The 24162-nt window shown below is 36.7% G+C and overlaps 1 protein-coding gene across 1 annotated transcript in view; it reads right to left on the bottom strand.

The window, feature by feature from the left end:
* Positions 1-2170: 2170 nt before the first annotated feature.
* GAS2 (growth arrest specific 2) overlaps positions 2171-24162 on the bottom strand; it is a 154932-nt gene continuing 132940 nt past the window's right edge. Inside the window, exon 6 of the mRNA XM_044681839.1 lies at positions 2171-3158. Coding sequence (XP_044537774.1) covers positions 2940-3158 — 219 coding nt within the window. The 3' untranslated portion in view covers positions 2171-2939. The remainder of the gene's footprint in view (positions 3159-24162) is intronic.

The raw sequence follows: 24162 nt of genomic DNA, 5'->3' as shown, positions 1-24162 counted from the left end.
AAAATATAGAAACACCTCATGATAATAGGACTTAGAAATAAATGATGATAAACAAGAGTCCCCCATACCATTTGTTTTTTTAAAAAACCCTTAACTGCTGTCTCAGGATCAATACTATGTATTGGTTCCAAGGCAAGAGCTGTAAGAGCTAGGCAATGGAAATTAAGTAACTCGCCCAGGGTCACAGAGCTAGCAAACCATTTTTTAAAAGAGAGTTAGGTTTCTCCTGAATTGAAAAGTGAAGAGAAAAAGGAAATACTAATGCCTCTATTTGCCACCCCCCAACATGAGTTCAGAAAAATATAGATTTAAAACTATAAAAAAATCTTAAAGTCATTTAATCCAAACTCATCATTTTCCAACTGAAAGAACTATGGTCTGAGGAGGTCAGGACTTATTTATTTACAACATAAGAAAGTAGCAACTCAATATTCTTATCCACATCCTTCAAATATAAAGCCATTACTTCCTCTGCTCATCATAAGAGCTCTTACACATTCAAGTATTTCATAAGGGAAAAATTGGTCATTGTTCACCTATTTGGAAGTCACTGTTGCTTCCAGCTACTAGGCACTTAAGAAATTTTTTTTTAATGGGAGTAAATTTAGATTAAGAAAGTTCTAATTCATGGAAGGCTTCCAGATACAGTTAAGTGAGTAGTTTCCCCTGATAATTCTGTAAAAACGAATTGAGTTAGGAGCTAGGAGACCAGGGTCTAAATCCTGGCCCTGCTGCTTACTGGCTATATAATTTGCTTAAATCACTCTACCCCACTAGAGTTGAATTTCTTCATCTGTAAAAGGAATTAGGCTTGTTCCCCTTGGAGTCCCTTCTAGCTCAGTGCCATTTTTGTGTTTCAATATCTGCACAAAGCATTTTAGTGGGCTCTGCATAAAGCTTCAGAAATGGCACACTCAGATGATTTGGATCATGACCTTAACACATCTGACTTAACAAAATTATGCCATGAAGTGGCAATATTTTCCTGGCATGGGAAATATGCACATTTACAAAAGCAAATCAACAATGCTCTTTTTCTGGTCTCCTGAATCTGCCTAATTGTTTTTAAAGCTGAGCCCAGCTCTACTTTTTCATGGGATTTATAATAACCTACCTTATTGGGTTGTTGTGAGAACAAAAAGAGGCTGATGAAATAATATTTGTAAATGTACCTGGCATATAGAGTGTGTTAATTAATGCTTACTACCTTCTCTTATTCTCTTTTTTTCTCCTCAATGTAAATAAATTTGAATATTAGTTAATGGTATTTAAAAAAAAAACTATAATGGACATTCAAGGAAACTAGGTTATTGGAAGAGGAGGCGACTACATCTGGAGTACTATGTTCAGTTCTGGGCACCACACTTGAGAAAAGACCTTGATGAGATAGAGAGCAACCTGAAGGGTTCACCTTCAAGTCTTCAGCAGATGAGTTCAAGGAACTGAGAATGTTTGTATACCTGGAAAAGGGGACAAGATAGCAAGGAAGACAATAGTTCTCTTGGAGTTTTTAAAAGGCAATTGCTTACAAGTGGAATTAGAATTGTTCCATTCAGCCACAGAGAACACTTAGGAGCAATGGGAACTTGCAAAGAAAAAATTTAGGTTTGATGGTAAAGAGAGGAAAAGCTGTAACAAGTAAAGCCATATAAAAATGGATGGGCTGCTTCAAGAAACAATAGATTCTCCCTTGATAGAGATCCTTAAAGACTGGGTAACTAATTACTTGCCATTTTAATGAAGAAAGAATCTTTTTCTGGATCGGGGCAGAATGAGATGTTCATTTTCCAATAACCTAGTTCCCTGAAAGACCCAGTATAGTTTTAAAAAATACCATTAACTAATATTCAAATTCATTTAAGTTGAAGAGAATAAGGGAAGGTAATAACAGTTCCCATCTCCTTCCAAGATCCATTGAAGAGGTGTCATACTTTAAGAATGTACAAAACTGTATATTTCATTGTTTTCTTTAATTTTCTGGATCCACGGGGGATTCTTATTTTGCTCTCTTTATTAGCAAAACCAGTTTTGCCCCAGCATATATTGATTTATGCAAGTCCATCCTACTGTTGACCACAGTGAACTTACTTTACTGTTCAGCACGGCAAAAAGGGATTCACCCTAGAAACAAGCAAGAAAACATTTTCAAATAACATTGAAATCAAAGAAGTCTCAACTGTACAATTTATTGTCAAAATATCAACATGGAAATAATCTGTGGATATTGTACTAAATTAGTCAATATACAACTGTGCTTTTGTGAGACAATTCACGAGCAGTTCCCTAAAGGGCATACTGGTTATTTCCAATAGGAGCCTCAAAGTATTTGGTCATACAGGTAAGAGATGATCTTTAAGGCAATCGTCTAAGTGAATGTAAACTTATGGGAAGTGGGCTTCCAGGAAAAACGTGCTTATTGGTGGCGGTGGTGGTTGATTGTCTAGTAACACACAATCACGCTAACTTTCTCTTTTTAAAACTTGATCAGAAATCTTGTCATGTGGAAAAAGTCTAGGATGAAAAGGGCAGATATATTCCACTGACTTGTACTTAAACCCTAAATGTTCTTTGTTTTTGTTTTTTTTTTTTTATTTTGTTTTGTTGTTTTTTTTCCTCTTAACAAGGTTCTGTAATTACCTAGAACCAGGTCTTTTAAAAACATTCTAAACATAATGTTCACATATTGAGGAGTAATGATTCGTCTAAAACTTGGCTAGCATATTTGATATTAGCATTTCACCTAAGAGGTCATCTTCTACGAAAGCTTTAGAAATAAATAGGGCTACCATTTAATGATCCTTCAAGCATACTGCCATTGTCTGCCTGGGTTTGTTCCATTTCCCGAAGTCCTTTCAAGGCACATGGACTACACTGACTACACTGGAGAAGCAAGTGGATGTGGGCCTCTGTGAAAGTCCCCTCGTGGCAATGAGCTACGTTCATTTAATCTCCTTCTTGGCCTTGTAATGGGCAGAGACCACCAGGTAATTATCTGGATTCATGTCCTTAAGGGTGGGTGATTTGCTCTGGATGGGGGAGGTCTTGCCATCCACACGGGAGATCTGGAGCATGCGGCACGGGTCGTGTTTCAGCAAATAGCCAGCAAAAGTTTCCCATCCTCCTCCCACACGGACCATGACGTGCTTGTTGTGCAGCATCTGGAATGGGAAAAGAACAAAAATGTCAATATTTTCTTCAAGTCACCTCTGAGGACCCACTGGTCCTCAGAAGACAGAGGACCAGCCTTGAAGTCAGGAAAACCAACCTACATCGTGAAATCACAGATTCTGTCCCCCTCCTTTCTTCCCACAGTTCCTCCCATTCCAATCAGTCACCAAGTACTCATTCATGCATTGATCTATGTAAGGCATTACTAAAAACATAAAGAATTAGAAAGTTTCTGCCCTTGAGGAAGTGAACATTGTATTTCTGGTGGAATAAGATAATTATCCATAAGGAAAAACAGTGATGTGATTCCTGACGAGAACATGAGTAAAAAGGGAAGGGAAGATTTTAATTCAATATAGGATTTGCTGATGGAAAAGATCAGACAGTCTTGGCATGGATCATTAAGGGTTCTGTTCCATTCAGTCCTCAAATATTAATTAGTGCCTGCTATGAGCCAGGTGCTGTACTAGAGTGTTAGATTTTGGGTTCTAGAGATACAAAAAATAAGAAAGAAAATGCCTGCCCTCAAGGAGCTTACATTCAAAGGTGGGAAACCACACACATATACATACACACACAAGTGAATTTAAAATACAAAGACTTTACAAAGTTAATTTCCAGGGGAAGAACTAACATCTACCTGACACTTATATGTGCCGGGTACTGTGTTAAAAAGCACTTTTTACAATGATCATATCATCTGAGCTTTATAACAACCCTGGGAGGTAAATGCTTTTAATCTTCCTATTTTACAAATGAGGAAACTGAGGCAGACAGGTTAAGTGATTTTTCTAGAGTCATATAGCTAGAAAGCAAACATTTGGGTTCACATTTAAACTCGGGTTTTCCTCACTCCAGATCTGACCTCTGTCCATTGCACAAGAAGTTTTCATAAAGAGGTGGCTTAACTAGAACTTTTAAAAAACAGAGGTAGAAGACTGCAGATTCCAGACATTAGAGATAGCCTTTTTAAAAGCATGGAAACAACAGGTGCTATTCTTTGTGAGTTGTTTAGGTGTTTCAGTCGTCCTACTCTTTGTGACATCATTTGGGGTCTTCCTGGCAAAGATCCTGGAGTGGTTTACCATTTCCTTCTAGAGATCAATTTACAGATGAGGAAACTAAATCACCCAGGGTTAAGTGACTTGTCTAGGGTTATACAACTAGGAAGTGTTCAGGCTAGATTTGAATTCAGGTCTTCCTGACACCATACCAGTGTTTTATCCACTGTACAATGTAGCAAAAGCAAATTGGTTAATTTGGGGGTAGACAAAGTGGAGAATTAGGTAATGAGGCTAGGAAAGATTGGCTAGAGTCAGATTACAGTGGTATTTAAATAGCAAATTAAGAAGTTTATAGGAACTGTTTTAAAAATTATTCAACAAAAGAAATACATTTTCTGAAGAGATCTCCAGGGATAGGATCCATAAGTGTTTAGGAAGAAGATCTTGGCTGATGTCTACATCTCAGTCCTTCTCATTATCACCTTGCCTTATTTTACCTGACTTCCATAGGCTTTAGTTTTATCATCTCTAAAGTGAGAGGATGGGACTAGGTGATCTTTAAGTTCTGATTCCAGCTTTAAATGAATAAATCAAGAATGGCTGAAGGTTTCACAATCATTTAATTAGAGATTGTTAGTTAATTATCTTAATAAAAAAGTCCATAAAGTAGACAGTTCTTCATGGCTAACATAATTAGTTATGCATATTGGTAAAAATTAATTCTTTTCTTCCCTAATACTCCTAGGAGAGAAGTTCTTGTAATCCAATTATGATTGGATTCAGATGCATTTTTTTTAAACCCTTACCTTCTGTCTTGGAGTCAATACTGTGTATTGGCTCCCAGGCAGAAGAGTGGTAAGGGTTGGCAATGGGGGTCAAGTGACTTGCCCAGGGTCACACAGCTGGGAAGTGCCTGAGGTCAGAAGATGCATTTTTTATGATTTCTAAATACTGTTTGAGCTTGAGCATCAGAGGTAAGGAAAGGCAATAGAGTAGAGTAGGCTCTCCCCATCAAAATTCAGAGTCACTGGTTAGAGTGAAGGTGTAGACGCTTCCAAAAGAGACAGATGAGGGAAGACAGAGGATCCCATTTCACTTCTCTGCAATACTGGCTGTTTCCTAAAAGGGAAAACTTCTAAACACAAAAGTAGGACCACAAGGATAGAGAAAATGATAAGACATGTTACCCTCAAATGTATGGTTTCTGGAAACTTTGCCCCCTAGTAGGGAATATGGGAGCTAAATGGCTATAGTGTCCTTAGGAAAAAAATAAATTTTGGGAGCTTTGTTACATGAAGATACATTAAAGATGTTAGTCCTTCTTTGTCCTCATGAAATTACTTTAGACCTTGCATTGGATAGTGTGGGGGGCAAAATCAGGGCTACAGTAGTCCTAATGGAACATTTTCTCCTAATTTAAGATACCTAGTTCCCAGCAGTAAATCACTCATGCCTTCTCCACCACCCTAGGTATTTAGGAAGGAATAAAAAAAATTGATAAAGGGATTATTATTAGAACTAACTGAATTCAAATCCTGCCTCAGACTCTTCTTGGTTGTGGTACCCTGGGGAAGTCACTTGACATCTTAGAGCCCGAGTTTCCTAATCTTCAAATCTGGTGAAATAATCTTTGTAATATTTATTTCACAGGGTTGTTGTAAGGAAAAAACACTTTGTAAACCTCAATGACCTGGAACAATGGAAAATATTATTATTAAGTCATAAACATAGATCCTATTTTTGAATCAACCCTAAATTCCACCCTCCTTTACCCCGCAGGGAAGCCTCACACAGCAAGGTGACTTGGAAATGGTACCATTTTGAGAATGTGCACCTGAGCCATCCTTTATTTGGGGACTAAATTTAGAGGTTTCCTTGAACCCCGGTGGAAATTAGTGCCCCAGAGTCTATGGTGACTGTTAAGTTACTGTAAAAATTATAATACCACAGGACATGTGAAAAGACTAGACAAGAGTCACCTCAACTACTCTGTCCCAGCACCTACCCCTCCTCAAACATCCCATCACCAAATTCAGGAGACTCTTCTTGCCTCATAAATGCAGAGGAGGGGGACCATATCAGTCCTCATCATTCTTACTTCCTTGCATTTTTTAAGCACCATTGAGATCTTTTCGCCCTTCCTGCTGGAGAGTTTGCTCTGACATCATCCATCTCATCCCTTAAAAATAAGTCTCTTAAGGCTGGATCTTAGGTCCATTCCAAACCTACACTCCCCATTCTTCCCCCAATTCCACTCTTCCTTCCCCATTGCTGAAGGCTTGTTCTGAATAAAGCACAACTCTCACTAAGTGAATCCATTGCCAAAAAGGATGCTGTGGCTACTGAGGTACCCTTCAATTCATACTCCTTAGCCAGGCATTTAAAACTCTTTTTGATCTAGCACCAACCTACCTTCAAAGCCTTATCCCCAGGTGATTTTTCCTTTATATAACCTCTACCATAGCCAAGGGAGATATTTGTTCTTCTAGATTTACATCTCAGTCTGTCTCCTTCCGTTTAAAAAAGGAAGCCGAGACAAGCAAAGCTTCATAACCAAAGTTTTACATTTGGAGTGTTAAAATTTCAGGTAATTTGTCCCTTCATTCTCTAGCCTTGGTCTTTGGAGAGACTGTCTCTACCTGAGCTTTAAACAATCCCTGTGAGCTTCTTGCCCTCCCAATTCTCTCTTCTGCCATCTTCCCACCCCACAAAAATTAGTGAGCCTTTTATTTTAACTATCAGACTTTTCTCTCATCATTTTTGTCATTGAATCTCTAGTGCCTAGACAGGCTTGCTATATTAGAGGTAACTAATAAGCAATGCTTAATTTCTTGATTTAATACAATATTACATCCATCACAGAGAAATGAGGGCACAGTCAGGCAAGTCATTCTCTACCCTTTTGTCAAGTATAAAATACATTTTAGAAGATAGAAATAACATGGACTTACCTGACAACTTTGGAGAGCAATATGGAATTACACCCAGAGAGCTATAAAACTGGATACCCTTAGACTCAGCAATACCATTGCTGGGTCTGTTTCCCAAGGAGATCAGGGGGAAAAAAAAGAAGAAGCTATGTGTTCCAAAGTATTTATAGTAGCTCTCTCTGTGGTGGCAAAGAATCAGAAATTGAAGTGATGTCCATCAGTTGGGGAATGGCTAAACAAATTGTGGAATATGATTATAACCAAATACTAAAGAAATGATAAGCAGGCTAATTTTTTAAAAATTGGAAAGAACTGCAAAGGATAATAAAGAATGAAATGTGTAGAAGCGAGGGAACATTATAGCTTCAGACAATGTTTGAAGAATAATTCATCAGTGTTCAGCTCTAGAGAATGAACTGAAAAATGGAAACATGAGAGACATAATCTGTCTATCTATCTATCTATCTATCTATCTATCTATCTATCTATCTATCTATCTATCTATCTATCTATCTATCTATCTACATATAGCCAGATATGAGAAGGAAAGGGAAGAGCTGAGATACTTGGAAATAAATAAACTAATAACTAACAACAACAACAACAAAAAGATAGCAACAAAATGGTTTCCTTTGTTTCACTGCCTTGTTAGTGTATTTGTTTCTATCCTTCCTACCCCAAGACTAAACTGTAATTGAAATATCTGACTATCCATTTTGGTACCTTGACTTTAAAAGAAGAATTTCAGGCTGAAAGCAAATTCATTTCTCTCCCAATAACATAGGACACAATGAAAAATTTATAAGCTCTGGAAATGATCAATCAACAATAACAACAGCAACAAAACCTTTTAAGAGGTCACCAATCCACTAGGGAACCTATAGTTCTGGTTTTTGAATTATAGGATAACTGAATTGCAGGGAAGAGGCTCAGAGAAACACCAAGGAATTAAACTGAAGGGGGTTATTAGCATTTTAAGGTAAAATGACAAATGAATTTTTTTTTTTACTCCCTGCAGCTATTAATTTGTCTTTAAAAACCTGAAGCATGTTAACTCATTCCATACTGGATAAGGAAGACTTTTTATGCTGCCTACAAAAGGGAAAATAGACTTTTTAATTGGGAAAAAATGTCAATGATTCATTGACTTCTTGAGCACCTTCAAAATAAATGTAAGCTTTGCTATTGATTCATCCTCTTTCTTTTCCATCCAGGTGACCAATTTTTCCTAAAGTGTTTCTAAGAACAAGGGCAAACAGTTTTAAGCCCCACAGAATAAGAACCAAACAACCTTATATTTACATAATAAAAGCTACTAAAATACTTTTTCTTTTCTTTGATACTTTCAGAATGGAGCTGTTTGGATTTTTTGTCCTCCCTTTCCCAAACTTGGACAAACCTCCTAAGATGTTTCCTTGGGAATTAAAAACTTTTACAAAGAAAATCAACCATTTTGGCTTCCTTACAGCTTTTATTTAGCCTTTTGCCCTTGATACACCTGAATAATGAAAGTGAAACTTTTTTCCCCTTTCCCTAAAATTCTGCAGGTATTTACTTAATGCTCTGAAGTGGTATTTCTACAGGTATTTACCTTAATAATAATATGTAGGTATTTACCTAAAGCTCTCTAAGTGGTATTTCTATCTACAGATCAATATAGGGTCATTGGAAACCTTCACTCCCATTTTCCAGGTAATTACTTAGAGGAGTAATGAAGGTAAATGACTTGTCTGTTTTTACATGATATGAAAGATCTGCTCTCCCCCATGCCTGAAAATCTCTGCTGAAGTTCTCATCAAGCCCCTAAATCCAATTCAAATTCTATATCCTCACCCACAATGTCTCCCCTGATTTCTCCTGAAACTTAAGCTAAATGGGATCTTTGTATATCTCTTTACATTGTCACTTTACACTATCACTTTCTATTTTACCCTGTAGTTTGAATACTTGTGTTATTTCCCTACTGGATTACAAACTCTTTGAAGTCTCCACATGATTTGTTTTAGCCATCTCCTTTATGCCTAACAGTGCTTTGCATATAGAAAATACTTTTAAAAACTTTAAAAAAATTTTTATTGAAGTGAATAAAAGATGGAGAGAAAGAGAGAAGAAGGGGTGGAAAATTATTTTTGTTTCTCTAATCCTGATTTAAGAAAAGGAAAAGAATATAAAATAGAGGAAACAAAAATGGAGAGAAAAGGTAGAAAAGGATCCAAGTGAAAGGAGAAGAGTATTCTAGGTTAATTAAGCAAATTTTTAATAGTTCTCTTGACATTTCTTTAAATCATCAACTGTAATGAATAAAAACTTCATTTATGAACAAAAAGTAGAGAGCATTATATTTGGATTAAGAGGACCTGGATTCTAATTCCAACTGGGATACTTACTATGTAACCTTGGGCAAATAATTTCTCTTTTTTTCCTAAAAATGAGACGGTTGGACTACAAGACTTCCAATTTCCCTTGCAGGTACTTGATTAGGTACTATGATTAAATTACAGATTTTTTTTCCCTCATGCAATGGAACATGCTAATAGAGGGTATGTATGCGAATATACAATATAAATACATGTACATATATACATACATACTATCTATCCATCTGTCTATCTGGCTATGTTGTGGCCTTTTCTATACACAACTGACCATGAAGGAACTTTGATATTATATGAGTTCCGTTCCCTCTCCAGTCCTAATTACAATCCGATCTGTAGCTATTTTAATTTGGAGCAAAGTTTTCATGAACCAGGCTCTCTCCATCACTCATTCTCTCCAATCATCCTTTGTGAAGAAGAAAGTCTACATAAATTTTGATCATTTCAGTCCACTGGGACAGCTTGTGTTTATCTATGCCTTCTTGTCTAACCTAATCACTAGCTGTTTTTACAAGCTATCATAACTAGAGTGAAAACAATTTTTCTCAATTTTGTCATCTGCTTTTTAGAAGACTATCAAATTAATTTATAGGGCAATGCAGTCTCTTTATCCTCTTCTAACAATTTTCTAACAGAGCATATGTTCAAAATTGAGGGCCACAGGGAATAGAGTTCATTTGCATTCTGTACCCTGCTATATTGAACAAGGTGAAAGCAGGTATTCAACATTTCACCTGAAAGCCAGATGAACCTGACTTGATACCAATGGCCACATAATCAAAAGGGGAAGAGACAGTATTGCACTGTACTAAAAGTGAAGAAGCACATTCAAATCCTGCCTTGGACAGTAACTAGTGGGGTGACCATAGGCTAGTCATTTAATTGTTCTGTCTCAGACTCTTCATCTATCAAATGAGGATAAAAATATTTACCTTGAAGGGTTATTATGAGGCTATAAGTGAGAAAATATCAAAACATTATATCAATGTCAGCTATTCTGATAGGATATAAGCTCTTGGAGAGCTGAAATGGCCTTTGTTTTTGTCTTTGTAATTCCAGTGTTTAGGGTAATTCCAGGTAAATGACAGAGCCAATTGTAGGAGGTAGAAGTAAGATGAATTTGAAAGGAAGAAGTACTCTCTCCCTCCCTCTGGCCCCAATCCTTGGAATGTAAGAGTGCCAAACTCATATCACATCCCCTTTTGTCCTCCCTCCAGAGCCAGCAAGGGAGGGATTCTAAAAGGCTGAGATAAGGAAAGCATACATTTCAGCATTTAGAATAATACTTGGCACAGAGTAGGTGCTTGATAAAAGCTTATTGATTGATCTCAACACAAAGGCATGGAGGTAGAAGATGAGCTGCCATGTTCAGGAAAGAGAAAGCAGGAAAGTTTGATTTAAATGTAGAGTATATGTACAGGGGAGACATAGAAATCATTCTAAAACAATAGTTTGGAGGCAGATTATGAAGGGTCTTAAATTCCAAATGGAAGAGTTCATACTTTATCTCAGAAAATAAAATCACTCATAGTGATTTATAATAAGCCCAGAAACATCAGTGAAGGACTTGACTCACAAGCAATGGATCCAGAATATGATCTGGAACAAGCTTGGCCAACATATCAAGAACATAATAAAAATTTACTAGGGTAGGGGCAGCTAAGGGTTTCAGGAAACAGAGAGCCAGACTTGGAGACAGGAGGATCTGGATTCAAATCTGCCCTCAGATACTTCTTATTTATTTGACTCTTGGCAAATCGCTTTACTCCAATTTCCTACCCCTTTATCATTCTTCTGCCTTAGAATTGATGCTACCACTTCTAAGACAGAAGGTAAGAGTTATTTGACTCAGGTCATCAACAAAGGATGGATTTGAAGATACATTATACATACATGTAGACTCCCAGAACTTTGCATTTCTATGGAAATTGTCTATTACTTGATAAGCATTCTCATCAACCCTCTCAAAATTTCCCCAAACCTGAAATTTATAGAAATATATACATGTTACCCTCATGAAAATCTCAAAGCTTCCACATTTTGGTGCAATGTTTGAGGTACCCCCCCACCAAAATTATCATCTGTCAGATATTGAACTGTCTTTCAGTGAACCTCTTTGAACTGAGCTAGACTCATCCTTAAATGATGGATACCAAATGTGTCAGTGAGTCTGTATGAGTAACCTTTCCCAGTTTCAAGCAGAGCATGAATTCCAGTCAGAGCCCTTACGAACACTGGATTATGTGTATACCACAAGAAGATATTAATGTAGGAAGGTCTTTTATGGAGTTGTCTTTTTTTTTTTTTTTTTTTTAATCATGAAGTTAACAAACATAAACATTTCAAATAAAAGGAAAATCAAGGGAAAAGTTTGTATTAGAAACTTGGAACTTCTGTTATGTGCAGATTGTTTAATTTTTTTTATAAATAATACATGTAACATATATGGCATATATAACAGATAATTACCTATATAACTATATAGAAGCATAGTTACATATAAGTTATAGATAACATAATATATTGCTATAAGTGACATATCATTATATATAGTTAGATTTATTTATAACATTTTAATAAGCTAGTAATGAGTTTCCTTTATTTGGCAATGTTCTCTTTTTCTTTTTTGTTTTCTTATGTATATTTTAAACATTTGCTAATTTTTTTATTAATGCTTCTTTTTCAGCAACCCCCATAGTTCTTACCACCCACTAACCTGACACTCTCTTCCCAGAATAGAAGTCTTTTCTTGTAATAAATATGCATAGTCCAACAAAACAAATCAACACATTGGCCAAGTCTAAGAGCCATATGACAAAATGTTCCAAATAACTAATTATAAGAGAAATACAAATTAAAACTGTGAGGGTCCACCTAACACCCACAATATTGCAGAGATATCTATTTTTAGCTAAACAAATCAAGAACTTAATGTACCCCTACTTGACACTAAGTAAGAGAGTTTTCAAGTCATTTACTAGAGTAAGCTCACACCTCCTAAGGTCACTGTCCCACCACCCACCTTAGGCAATGCTAGGCAAAACGAAAGACTGTTCCTGTAAAGTGGAGGAGCAACAGGAAATGATTTTGAGAAAACTGCTTTAAAAAGGTCAGCCTGAGGACTGATTCACTGTCTCTGGGTAGGTGATCCAGACTGGAGGAGGAGACTTTTTCCCTGGACCCTGCACTGGCTTACAGTGGTGAGTGGAATGATTCCTTCCTTGGTTCTTTGGTGAAGAGACTCTTTCTGCTCCTTGGCACTTCAGTGAGACATTCCCTTCAGCATGAGTTCTGGTAAGATTCTTGGTGGTCTTAGCCTGTGCACTGAAGGTTCTTGGATTCTTCAGCATCTCCTGGCTCTTCAGGTTTCAGTATCATATTTAGGACTTTGATTCTAATGAGATTTTCTTTCCAATTAGCATTTGTGGTCTGGAGACATTAGGATTAAACTTCAGGTATTTGTAGCTAGGCAGTACTTTCCATCTCTTTATCTACATTTTTCCACTTTCACTCTTTCCACCTCTTTGTAAATAAAGCTGCTAAAAGTCATTTTGACTTAAGCTATAATATTTTTAAATCAGCAACCACAATATTACTTTAGAACTTTCATTTTAGCATAAAAAACTAAATTTAAATTCTTACAGTTTCTATGATTCTTACTTAATATTCCTTTCAAAATCCCTTCATGTTCTTCACTCAATTTCCTTCTCATGGGATATAATTTTTAATATAAAATGCTTCTGAATTTGCCTGTTAATCAACCAATATTCTTAGACCTTGAAGACAATAGTCTTGGAATCTCATGTTTATCACTGAATCAAGTATTCATAGGTCTATAATCATAAGAGATCTCAGAGAACATAAAATCCAATGTCTTCATATTACAGTTGAGGAAACTGAGGCCCAGAAGGTTGAGTGATTTAAACATGGTCACACAGGTAACAAGTTTCAGACGTAAGATTTTTAAACTAGCTTCTCTCTAACTCCCAAAAAGCACTATGGAAACTCTAAATCTTTGAAGAGGTTTGCAATTTGAATTATTATTCTGATAATGAGTGCTTCTGCTTCTGCTTCTGTTGGCTTCACCTATTTCAACTCATTCTTTACTTTATGATTTATTCTTCTTGTTTGTTTTCAGGACTCCTACATACACACACACACACACACACACACACACACACACACACACACACACATATATATATATATATATATACTTCAATATTTCTGCCTAGTGATTATACCCATTCTCATAAGTTCATTTACCAAATGTATGCCAATGGTTCATAAATCTATCTGTATCCCACCTTGATCTCTTCTCTGAGCTCCAGATCTACATCTCACACTGCCTGGTCAAATTTTCCATGTGTGTCCCATCAGCACCTCAACTGAATTTGTCCAAAATCAAAGTCATCACAAGTGCCTCTCCCCTACTTACATATATCTCTTTTCTCAGATTCCCTATTTACCTCTGTGGCTTCAGAATCCAATAATTTACTCAGCTTTAAATCTCAGAGACATTTTTAATTCTTTCCTCTCTTTCAATATGTTTCTATTTACATAGTCACCAACCTTGTTGAGGTCCTCATTGCTTCTTGTTCAAATTGTTTATTAATCTTCAAATTAGTCTTCCTAACTTTAAACCATTTTCTTTACAGGTAATAAAATATCCACTTATTTAAAAATCTAACCATTTCACTCTTCTATTCACAAGTTTCTAGTGGCTATCTGTTACCTATATAACAAAATGTAAATTATTCAGTCTGGCCACTTAAAACATTTTTATTATCACCTTCATTTTTATACCACAATTTTTTTTTCTCTTTAGCACCAGCCCATAACTGTAAACCATGGAACCTTTACTGGTCACAAAGAAAAGCACTTAAGCAAAGCCAAATTATACATTAAATGGGCTGGACAATGCATTTAACATTCCATATCCATTGCCCCAACATCTCTACTGAAAGCTAGGAGGTGGTTCCATTATCAGTTATCTACAACAAGGATGATCATGGACATTTCACTATAGTTTAGTTTCAGATTAACATTTAAAGTTTTCTGCAATTTTGACCAACTTCCAATTTCATTCCATTCCAGTTTTCCCATACAGCTCCATCTCTTTATCTTTTCTTTTTATAGAAAAGCATATGTATTGTTGTTTTGTATTGATCAGGTCTGTACATGTGTAGTACTAGAAAAGTTTGGTTTATTTATAAATGGAATAATAGATATATTTTTCTTTTCCTAGTTTTTTCTTTATTAAATTTCTTATTTAATAACAAACTTACACATAAGTTTTCCAAAATCATATGATCTATATTGTCTCCTTCCCTTCTTCCCTCCCTCCTCCCAGAGCTGACAAAGCAATTCAATCTGGGTTATACATGTAGAATAACATATTTTTAAAAAAGGATTTCTTCATTGATATAGTGGTATGCATTCATTACTATTAAACTCATTACTATTTCTCTAAAATACCTGTTTATAAGATAAAATTATAAACATGAGCCATTTTGTTCCCTGTATTTGGTAGGTATAACTGTTGAATAGTTATTGAATTGTGATGCAAAAAAACTGACAATAGTTAGGTATGTGTTTTCTGAATATTTCTGACAGCAATCTATGAGCACTGCCAACACTTACAGGGAAGAAAAAAATGACCTGTGCAAAGGTGTGTTGTGGTTTGCATAACTTCTTCACACTTTAGTCAGAGAGTTCAGTAATTAAGATCACTACTGATCAGCTACTGCTATACTACTCTGCACTCTTTGTTAAATGCTGCAAGGGACAATCTGCCTTCTAGTCATTCTGTGTTTGCTTTCCACAGATGATCTTACTATGCCAAATTTGGCTCATAATAAACAAGATGATGAGTTCATTTTTCAAACATATGGATGTTTATATCTACTAACCAAACTTCAAGCATTCTTAAATAATTGAGAATGAGGTCTAATTTTGAATAAAGTCCAACAAAACTAAGAGAAACGAAACATTATTTCTCCTAACACACTTTTGGGCCAAACTAGACCATTTCCTGGCTCTCTCATTCTGCACCCTCCTATTTCTCTGCATTCATTTCCACATGAAGCTTTCTCTTCCTCCATCATTCAGCCTCAGTGCTAGCTCTTACAGAAAACCTGACACAATCCCAGAAACTAAAACTAAAACTCTCTCCAGTTTTCCTTTGCCTGAATTTCTCCTTTGCTCTTGTATAATCCTTAGTTATATGCCTCTTAATATAACCAGTGCCTGGTATAACTGAGCTTAGCTTGTTTATAATGGACCCATTTGTGTATTTATATTTGGATTTCTCTCCAGCTTGATTATGCATTTAGAATTATGGAACCAAAGCACGTTAAAGCTTAAGAAACTTGGAGATAATTTAGTTCAGGTCTCTCATTTTAAAGATGAGGAAGCTGAAAACCCAGAGGTTTCCCCAAGGGCCTTTAGTGGTAGAATCAAGAGCAGAACTTAGCTCTCCGGATGTCCTAATATAAAGAGAAAGTGTCTTTTTAAAAGCAATTACACCAATTTCTTTGTATTTTTCTTATGAGAATCTATGGATGACAAATGAAGCAAAGGGTGACCTGTACAATTCTTCACATCACCAAGTCACATCTGAAATCATGGATCTTCCATTCCAGGCCTCATACATATCTTTATAATATTGCATTATGAAACAAACAAAAATCCCACACTATCTTAGTTTCCCTGATTAATGTGAAATCCTACTATCTGATTCAGTTATGAACAATAACCATTCCTTGTTAAATATGTTTTTTCTTATATGCATATTAAACCTAGTTTCCTACTTTCTGTTTTTCTTAGAATATATAATATTCTCAGGATTTTTTAATTCCATTTTCTACTTTGAACTAAGATTTTTTCCCTGTTGGCATGGGATTTTAGTCCTAGAAACTTCCATTTTGATCTTTTTTCACTTCTGTATTTTGTTATATCAAGTTTTCTCTTACTTTTTTTTACTTCGCTTTTGGGGAATATAGATGCCAGCAGCAGTGAGACTATGATTCCTGTTGTATTCAGTCTTTCCTTCCATTAATTTTTGTGACTCTTCTACCCCTTGCAATCTTTTCCTTCTCTATATGCTTCCAACAAAGTTCTACAAAGCAAGTGTTCTCTGCATAATTCACTCTACAAAGGCTGCCCTGTCCCTCTTGTTGGCTTTTGTCATCCCTTGTTCAGTCTTTGATTCCTGACTTATTTCCTTCTCTCTCTACCCCAGTCCCACCATGAGCACCTGAAATCCCTTTACAATTTTAGTTTTCCTCATCAAATATGCTTTTATTGTTTTTCAAATGAGATAATGTACATAAGGTGCTTTGCAAGTTTTACAATATTCCATAGATGAGTAATTATTGTTGCTTTTTTTTCCAGAGTCTATATGTATTGCTCTCCCATCATGTTCTCCCTTCCTGTCCTGCCATTTTTGATGAACTTGCTTGTCCTGCTGTACATAAATCTCAGACTCACAGAAGATGGAAAGAACCTTGGGGGGACATCTAGCCTAATACATACCTGAAGAAAAATCTGCTCTTCAACAACTCCCAATGAATGGTCCCAATTCCATCTCTGCCATTTTTTCATCATTACCAATGACAGCTTCATTGATTTCTTCCCACTATGTGTTTTTCTCAAATGGAACTCATTTAATCTTCCTAACTCTTTGAATGAGAGACCCAAAGTATGGAGACTCATAACCCGTGGTTTTGTTTTGATTTTGAGTTGGAAGGGACTTAAGGGACTTGAGAGTGTCCAACAGCATCTAGCATGGAAATTAATAAGTCTTGCCTAATGCTTGATTTGGTTCAATGTTTTCATTTTACAATTCAAGAATCTGAGGCTCAAAGAATGGAATTCAGAATCTTACAATCTAAGAGTGTTAATAAGCCTCAGAAGTAATCTTTGGTATCTGATGAGAATTCCCTCTATGGAATGCCAAATAAATGGTTGTACAACTTCTTCCCAATGACTTCTGTGGAGGAGGGGGACCCATCACCTACCAAGAAAATGTATTTTGCTTCCAGATAATGCTAACAATTAGGAAAATTTTCCCCTTCAAGTCAAAATGTTTTTCTATTGTTTCTACTCATTGTTGCAGTTTTTGTTCTCTCGACTCAGAACGGTTTCAGTCTTGTGCAGTGGGATCAAACTCAAATAGAAATAGAACCCTATAGGAAACATAGAGTTGGAAAACCACAAATTAACATTATCTATGTTGTATTTTTATTTGTGCTGTTAATTATTTCCCAATGTTTAACATTTTAATCTGGTTTGACAGCATTGGGAGGTACTCTAGCCTACAAGGCATTCAAATGCTCATGGCCAATTCTCCTATTACTCTAAATATCTTCTTTTTAAGGCTAAATATCTCTAGTTCTTTCAAACAATCTTCAAAGGTCATGATTTCCAGTCCTCTTGGATAACTAGAGAACACATTAGATATAGAGTACTGGGTCTGGAGTTAGGAAGAAGAGTTCAAACCTGACTTCAGCCACTTCCTGGCTGTGCGGCCTTGTACTTAATTAAACCATTATCTAATTCAATCTCCCCCAAAGTATAATGGGGATCATAATAGTCCCAATCTCAAAGTGCACTTATAAAGATAAACTGATACAATACATACATTTTTCAGCATAGTGCCTCTCTTATATTTTTTGTTGTTGAGTCATTTCAGTCATCTACGATTCTTCATGACCCCATTTTAGGATTTCCTTGGCAAAAACACTAAAGTAGTTTGCCATTTCCTTCGTTAGCTCATTTCACAGAGGAGGAAACTGAGGCAAATAGCATTAAGTGACTTGCCCAGGGTCACACAGCTAGTAAATGTCAGAGGCCAGATTTGAACTTTGGAAGATGAGTCTTCTTGACTCCAAGTCCATGTACCACCTCACTGACCATCCATAGTTGGTACTTAATAAAAAGACTAGTTCTCTTCCTTTCTCCCTGTCATCAATCTGCTCTCCTTCTGAATGAATTATAATAGGTCTATGACCACGACTTGACCAAGGTGACAATGCTTGGTGGTGACAAATCTGAGTCCCCCTCCATTGCTTCTTTTTCCCAACCCCAGGCTTCTGTAGGCTCTCTGGGGCATTTGATGAGGCTGACTGCTCTCTCTGCTTCATTTTTCCATATTGTCCCATTTATACATCACTCCCTTCTTAGTTCTCCTGTTCTCCTACATCTTTAACCATTATTTCTGTCTCTGGTTTGACTTTTATCCCTTTGTCTTCTCTTAAAAAGAGGCTAAGTGCCATACCCAGAGTTAGAGAGCAGAGCTGGAACCCTCTGATGTTCAATCTTGGGCAAAATGCCAAGCTAGAAAAGATGATTTGTATATACAAATATTTTATGAACTCCCTAAGGGAGTTGATGGCACACTGGATAGAATGGCAGGCTTGTCCAAATCTGAGCTCAGTCACTTACTAGCTATGGGACCCTGGGCAAGTCACTTACCCTATTTTTGTAACAAATTCTTCAATTTTAACAAGTTAAATAATAACATTTACCTCACATGGTTGTAATGAGGATCGAATGAGAAAATATTTGAAAAAACACTTAGCCCCAGTGCCTGGCACATAGATGCTTAATAAATGCTTTCCCCCTTCCTTCTCTCCTTCTCCTCTTTGTTTTCAGGGCTTGTTTACTGCACAGGCTGTCCAATCGACTAGAAAATGATTTATTCTTTCTTCCTGATTAATCTCACTGAACTTACAGCAGAAAATAATTTATCTTTTAAGAGTTTAAACAGTTTCAGAATTAGTTTGGGGGCCCCAAGCAACAAAACTGCTTTTTAATTTGCTTCCACAGTGAATAAGATGAACCTTCTGGTAGGTCTGACAATCCAACTTCTTCTGCCTCCCCAGGATGCATTTTAAGTAAAAGTATTCCTAGTGGCATTAGAACTTGGCATTAAGTTTAAATCGGAGAAAAAGCGGATTTTCCAACTCAGATGAGTGTAGTGACCACATAGAGAGAAGGTCACAATAAGTTGAGCTCTGAACATTTCACCCTTCTAAGTGACCAAAATGGAGACGGATAGGAAAACCATCCTGAAAACATTCCCTTAAATCATTCCTCCAGTCTCAAAGTGAAGATTGGACTTACTCTGCTACTCTGGCTCTCCCTCACAATAGATCCTTTTTAATGATCTTTCTTTAATATAGTTGAGGTCAGTTAAGTTAATAAAAGAACATTTTACTACGAGACCCACCGAGGGCAAAGCATTCCTTTCCCTTTTAAAAATATATTACTCTATCCAACGGGCAGCCTCAAAGAGCGAAGCAGGACAATTTCATTTTGCAATGGCACCTTGACACCCTTCAAAGCAACATGTGCCCCATGACCTAAGGCAAACAAAATCTTTGCCAGCTCATTAAATGCCAGTTCATTAGTAAGCCATGCTGCAGCAGACTGTCAGCTCTTTGCTTCCACACATTCCAAAAAGCAAGGGGGAGGAGTGTAAAACCCACATCCCCAAACGCCACCGCTAAATTATTTAACATCTGTTCTCAAACGACTTACAGAGGACTAGGCTGATTTCCAGTTTTTAATACCTGCTAATGAAAGAAAAACAGACAGAGGTGAGATTGTACAAAGGGCCACCAGGTGGTAGATTCACATAAATACGTAGCGTCCAGTGCAAAGGTTTTGGTGTGAAGACAATGGCTCTTATGGGGCTGATTTCAAATCTTTGAGACCAGTGCAAAATGTCAGTCCTTTCAGTTGAATGCAAATAATAGGGTCTTTTCTTTTTCTGCCCACCTTTCAACTGATTTTATTAAAATTAAATGAACTTTTAAAGTTTTCTTTTAATATCACATTTTTAGTACAGGAAATAGAATACAAGTTTTAAAGGATAGAAAATAAGATATATATATATATAAATTTTTACTCTTATATCCCCATATCATAGTGCTTTGTATGTAGTAGGTACTAAATAAAAGTTAGTTAAACTGTTTGCTTAATTGAAGTGTTTTCTAAATATGGGCACAAAGTTAAAACATGATTTGAGAATTAGGCAAGGATTTTAAATTCATACAGTTCTTTGCCTTAGTTTAGAAAATATGGGCTAACTACATGGGAAGTACCCAAAGCTTGAATGAAATGCCAATTGTTTCAACCTGTTAGATTTAAAATTAATATTTTCTATTTCAAGTGATTATTAATAAACTTTATAGAAAATAAGAACATGGAAGATATTACTTTTAAATCTAACAAACCTAATGTACTTTGTGTTTATTTTGTGGTAGAACAATATAAGTTGTCAGAATCAGAAGGCAACTGAACTCAGAGGAGGAAGATCGTCAAAGCCAGTGTCCTCATTTTATAGGCAAGGTGATTGAAACCTGAAGACAAACGATTTGGGCAAGGCCAGGCAATAAGTAAGTAGAACCCAAGTTCTTGGGCCCTAAATTAAGAAGTCGTCCCATTCCACCATGTTGCCTTTCAAATATGGGACAGATAAGATCATACTTGGATTTACACTTGGGAAGGGAACAAATTCAACTCTCATTTTATAGATGAGGAAACAGAAAAGTAGAGGGATTTATGTGACCTGATTGGTCACATAAGCATCATTCTAGCAATCAACCAATCAAGTATTTTGAAGGCATCTACTATGTGCTAATTACAGTGTTAGGTTCTGGGGATCTCAAGTAGAAAGCATGAAATCATTCTTATTTGGGAGGAGTTTAGATTCCAATGGAGGCAGTAAATATGTATGTAAATACTTACAGAATGAAAATAAAGTGAATGAATATAGATATACACAAAGCAGTTAAATACAAGACAGTATGGAAAAGAAGAAAGTAGCAGGTGGGAAGATCAGGAAATGCTTCTTCTAGACCATGGTACCTTATGGGCAGCTTTTCTTAGAATACTTTAAACTACGAGGAACTCCCTACTTTAAAAAGTAGCCAAATCCATTATTTCCCTTACATTTGTTACTCTGAAAAACCTAATTTCAATACTCTTAAAAATTGGTCAGTAAAAATATACTCTATAATAATGAAGCTGAAAGATGCTCAAAATTTACTCTCATGTAGTGCAAGTGGATTGGAGCACCGACTATGAGGCTATATTGTACGTGTCTCACTCAATGAGGCTAGAGTCCATACTCAGCCAAAGAGTGAAGCTCACCCATGTCAGCACATTTCCCGGCTAGGAAAATTACAATAGTGGGGAGCCAAAAGATGGCAGAGTCCAAAAATAATGCAGAGAGGAATGGAGCCTTTGTGCATCTCTAAATAGTTTATTGTGGAAGGAAGTTTCTCTCTTTTTTTTTAAACATTTATTAATATTCATTTTTAACATGGTTACATGATTCATGCTCCTACTTTCCCCTTCACCCCCTGCACTCCCCCCACCCATGGCCGATGCACATTTCCACTAGTTTTGTCATGTGTCCTTGATCAAGAACTATTTCCAAATTGTTGGTAGTTGCATTGATGTGGTAGTTTCGAGTCCACACCCTCAATCTTTTTTTTTTTAACCCTTAACTTCTGTATATTGGCTCATAGGCAGAAGAGTGGTAAGGGTGGGCAACGGGGGTCAAGTGACTTGCCCAGGGTCACACAGCTGGGAAGTGTCTGAGGCCGGATTTGTACCTAGGACCTCCCATCTCTAGGCTTGGCTCTCAATCCACTGAGCTACCCAGCTGCCTGGAAGTTTCTCTTGATTCTAGGGCTGATCATCTTTGACACCACTTCAAGTCAAAGGGATCAATCAGGACTTTATGGGTCACATATAGCCTTTAGCAAGACACTAGAGCAACTGTTGGACTGAAAGATGCCAGAAAATATGCTGAGATCAATGGAAAATATTCCAATCCATTCAAATTTTTAGCAAATCTCTAAGCATTTCCTTAAAGTGGGCTACTTTAAATCAATCCCACTCAGCCTTTCTCAAGGATCTCAGTTGTTTTAAATTCAGCATGTGGAGTCTCTGAGCCCATGCAAAACAGGTAATCGCAATGCTGGGTCCTGACTCCAGAGAGATCAGAGGATCAAAGAAATGAGAAAGGAGAGAATTGTCAGACACCTGCCCAGAATTATAGGAAAACAAAAGGAGGAAGAAGACTCACTAGTACCATGATTAGTCCATTAGAAGCTTCTGTACTGGTCAGTGTCTAATTCTATGAATTGAGAGGAAATCCCAGGGAGTTCCTCCTAGAAGCTGTTCTTTAGGCACCATCTTCTACAGGAAGCTTTTCCTTATTCTCCCAACTGCCAGGGTTCTTTCAAATATTTTGGGTTTTTGTATAAGACCACAAATATATACATACATAAATGTGTATATATATATGTTTATGTTTATTTACTTTATAATTGGGTGTATGATGTTGATACATGCATATATACATTATATATATCTAAAGATATACACACATATATAGAGAGAGTGGGGTGAAGAGAAAGAGAGACAGAGACAGAAAGACAGAGAGGGGGATAGAAAGAGAAAATGAGAGACAGAGAGGGAGAGAGGGAGAGAGGGGGAGAGAAAAAGGGAAAGAAGGAAACAAAGAAAAAAGAGACAGAGAGACAGAGACAAAGACAGAGACAGAAAGATAGGGAAACAGAGAGATGAAGAGAGGGAGAGGAAGGAGAGAGACAGAGAGAGACAGAGAGAAAGACAGAAACAAAGAAGGAGAGAGGACAGAGAGACAGAGACAGAAAGACAGGGAAACAGAGATGAAGGGCAGGGGGAGAGACAGAGAGAGGCAAAGACAGAGACCAAGAGAGAGAGAACACTAGATGGCATGCAGTGGATAGAATTCCTGGCCAGGAACCAGGAAGACTCATCTTTCTGAGTTCAAATCTAACCTCAGACACTAGCTGTGTGAACCTGACCAAGTCATTTGATTGTATTTGCCTCAGTTACCTCATCTGTAAAATGATTTGGGGAAGGAATTGACAAATCACTGCAGTATCTTCAAACAAAAATAACAAATGCTTATATACATGCACATATATGTGTGTTTGTCTTTTTCTTATATTCATTCTAGCTTCTTAAAGCTATGGAAATTTGGATTCCCTTCCACAAGACACTGCATCCTGGGGCAACCTCTGCAATGGTAAGTGGATCTTTTCGCATGCTTCCCAATAAATGGCCCAGAGAAAGAGTAAGGTATATTCTTTTTATCTTTTTTGTTACTTTTAGACCCTCCTTGGCAGCTAGGTAGTTGAGTGCATATTGGACTCAGACTGCCTCAGATACTTATTACCTTTGTGGTACTGGGCAACTCATTTAACTTCTGTGAGTTTCCTTAAATGTAAAATGGAGATAATAGTAGCACCTACCTCCCAGGAGTGTGCTGAGGATTACATGAAAAAATATCTGCAAAGCATCAGTGCATAGCAGATCCTTAATAAATATGATTATTTTTTATTTCTCTCTCTCTGTGCTGTTCTTGCTTAGTTACCAATCCTCATTTAATCATAATCCATACCAGAAGGAACTTAGAAGTCTTATCGACCAACCCTCTTATTTTATAGTTGAAGAAATTGAGGTTTAATGAGATGAAGTGACCTGCCCAAAATAAAATTAGAAAGAAGCAAAGTTTGAACTGAGGTTCTCTTTCTATGACATCATACTGCTTCTGAATGTGGTTTCACTCTATTCATGACCCCATTGAAATGTTAGGGAAGGTTATCACTCCTTTCT

This window comes from Gracilinanus agilis, chromosome 6 (assembly GCF_016433145.1).
Source record: "Gracilinanus agilis isolate LMUSP501 chromosome 6, AgileGrace, whole genome shotgun sequence".
NCBI lineage: Eukaryota > Metazoa > Chordata > Mammalia > Didelphimorphia > Didelphidae > Gracilinanus > Gracilinanus agilis.
This window is presented reverse-complemented; position numbering and strand designations above follow the sequence as displayed.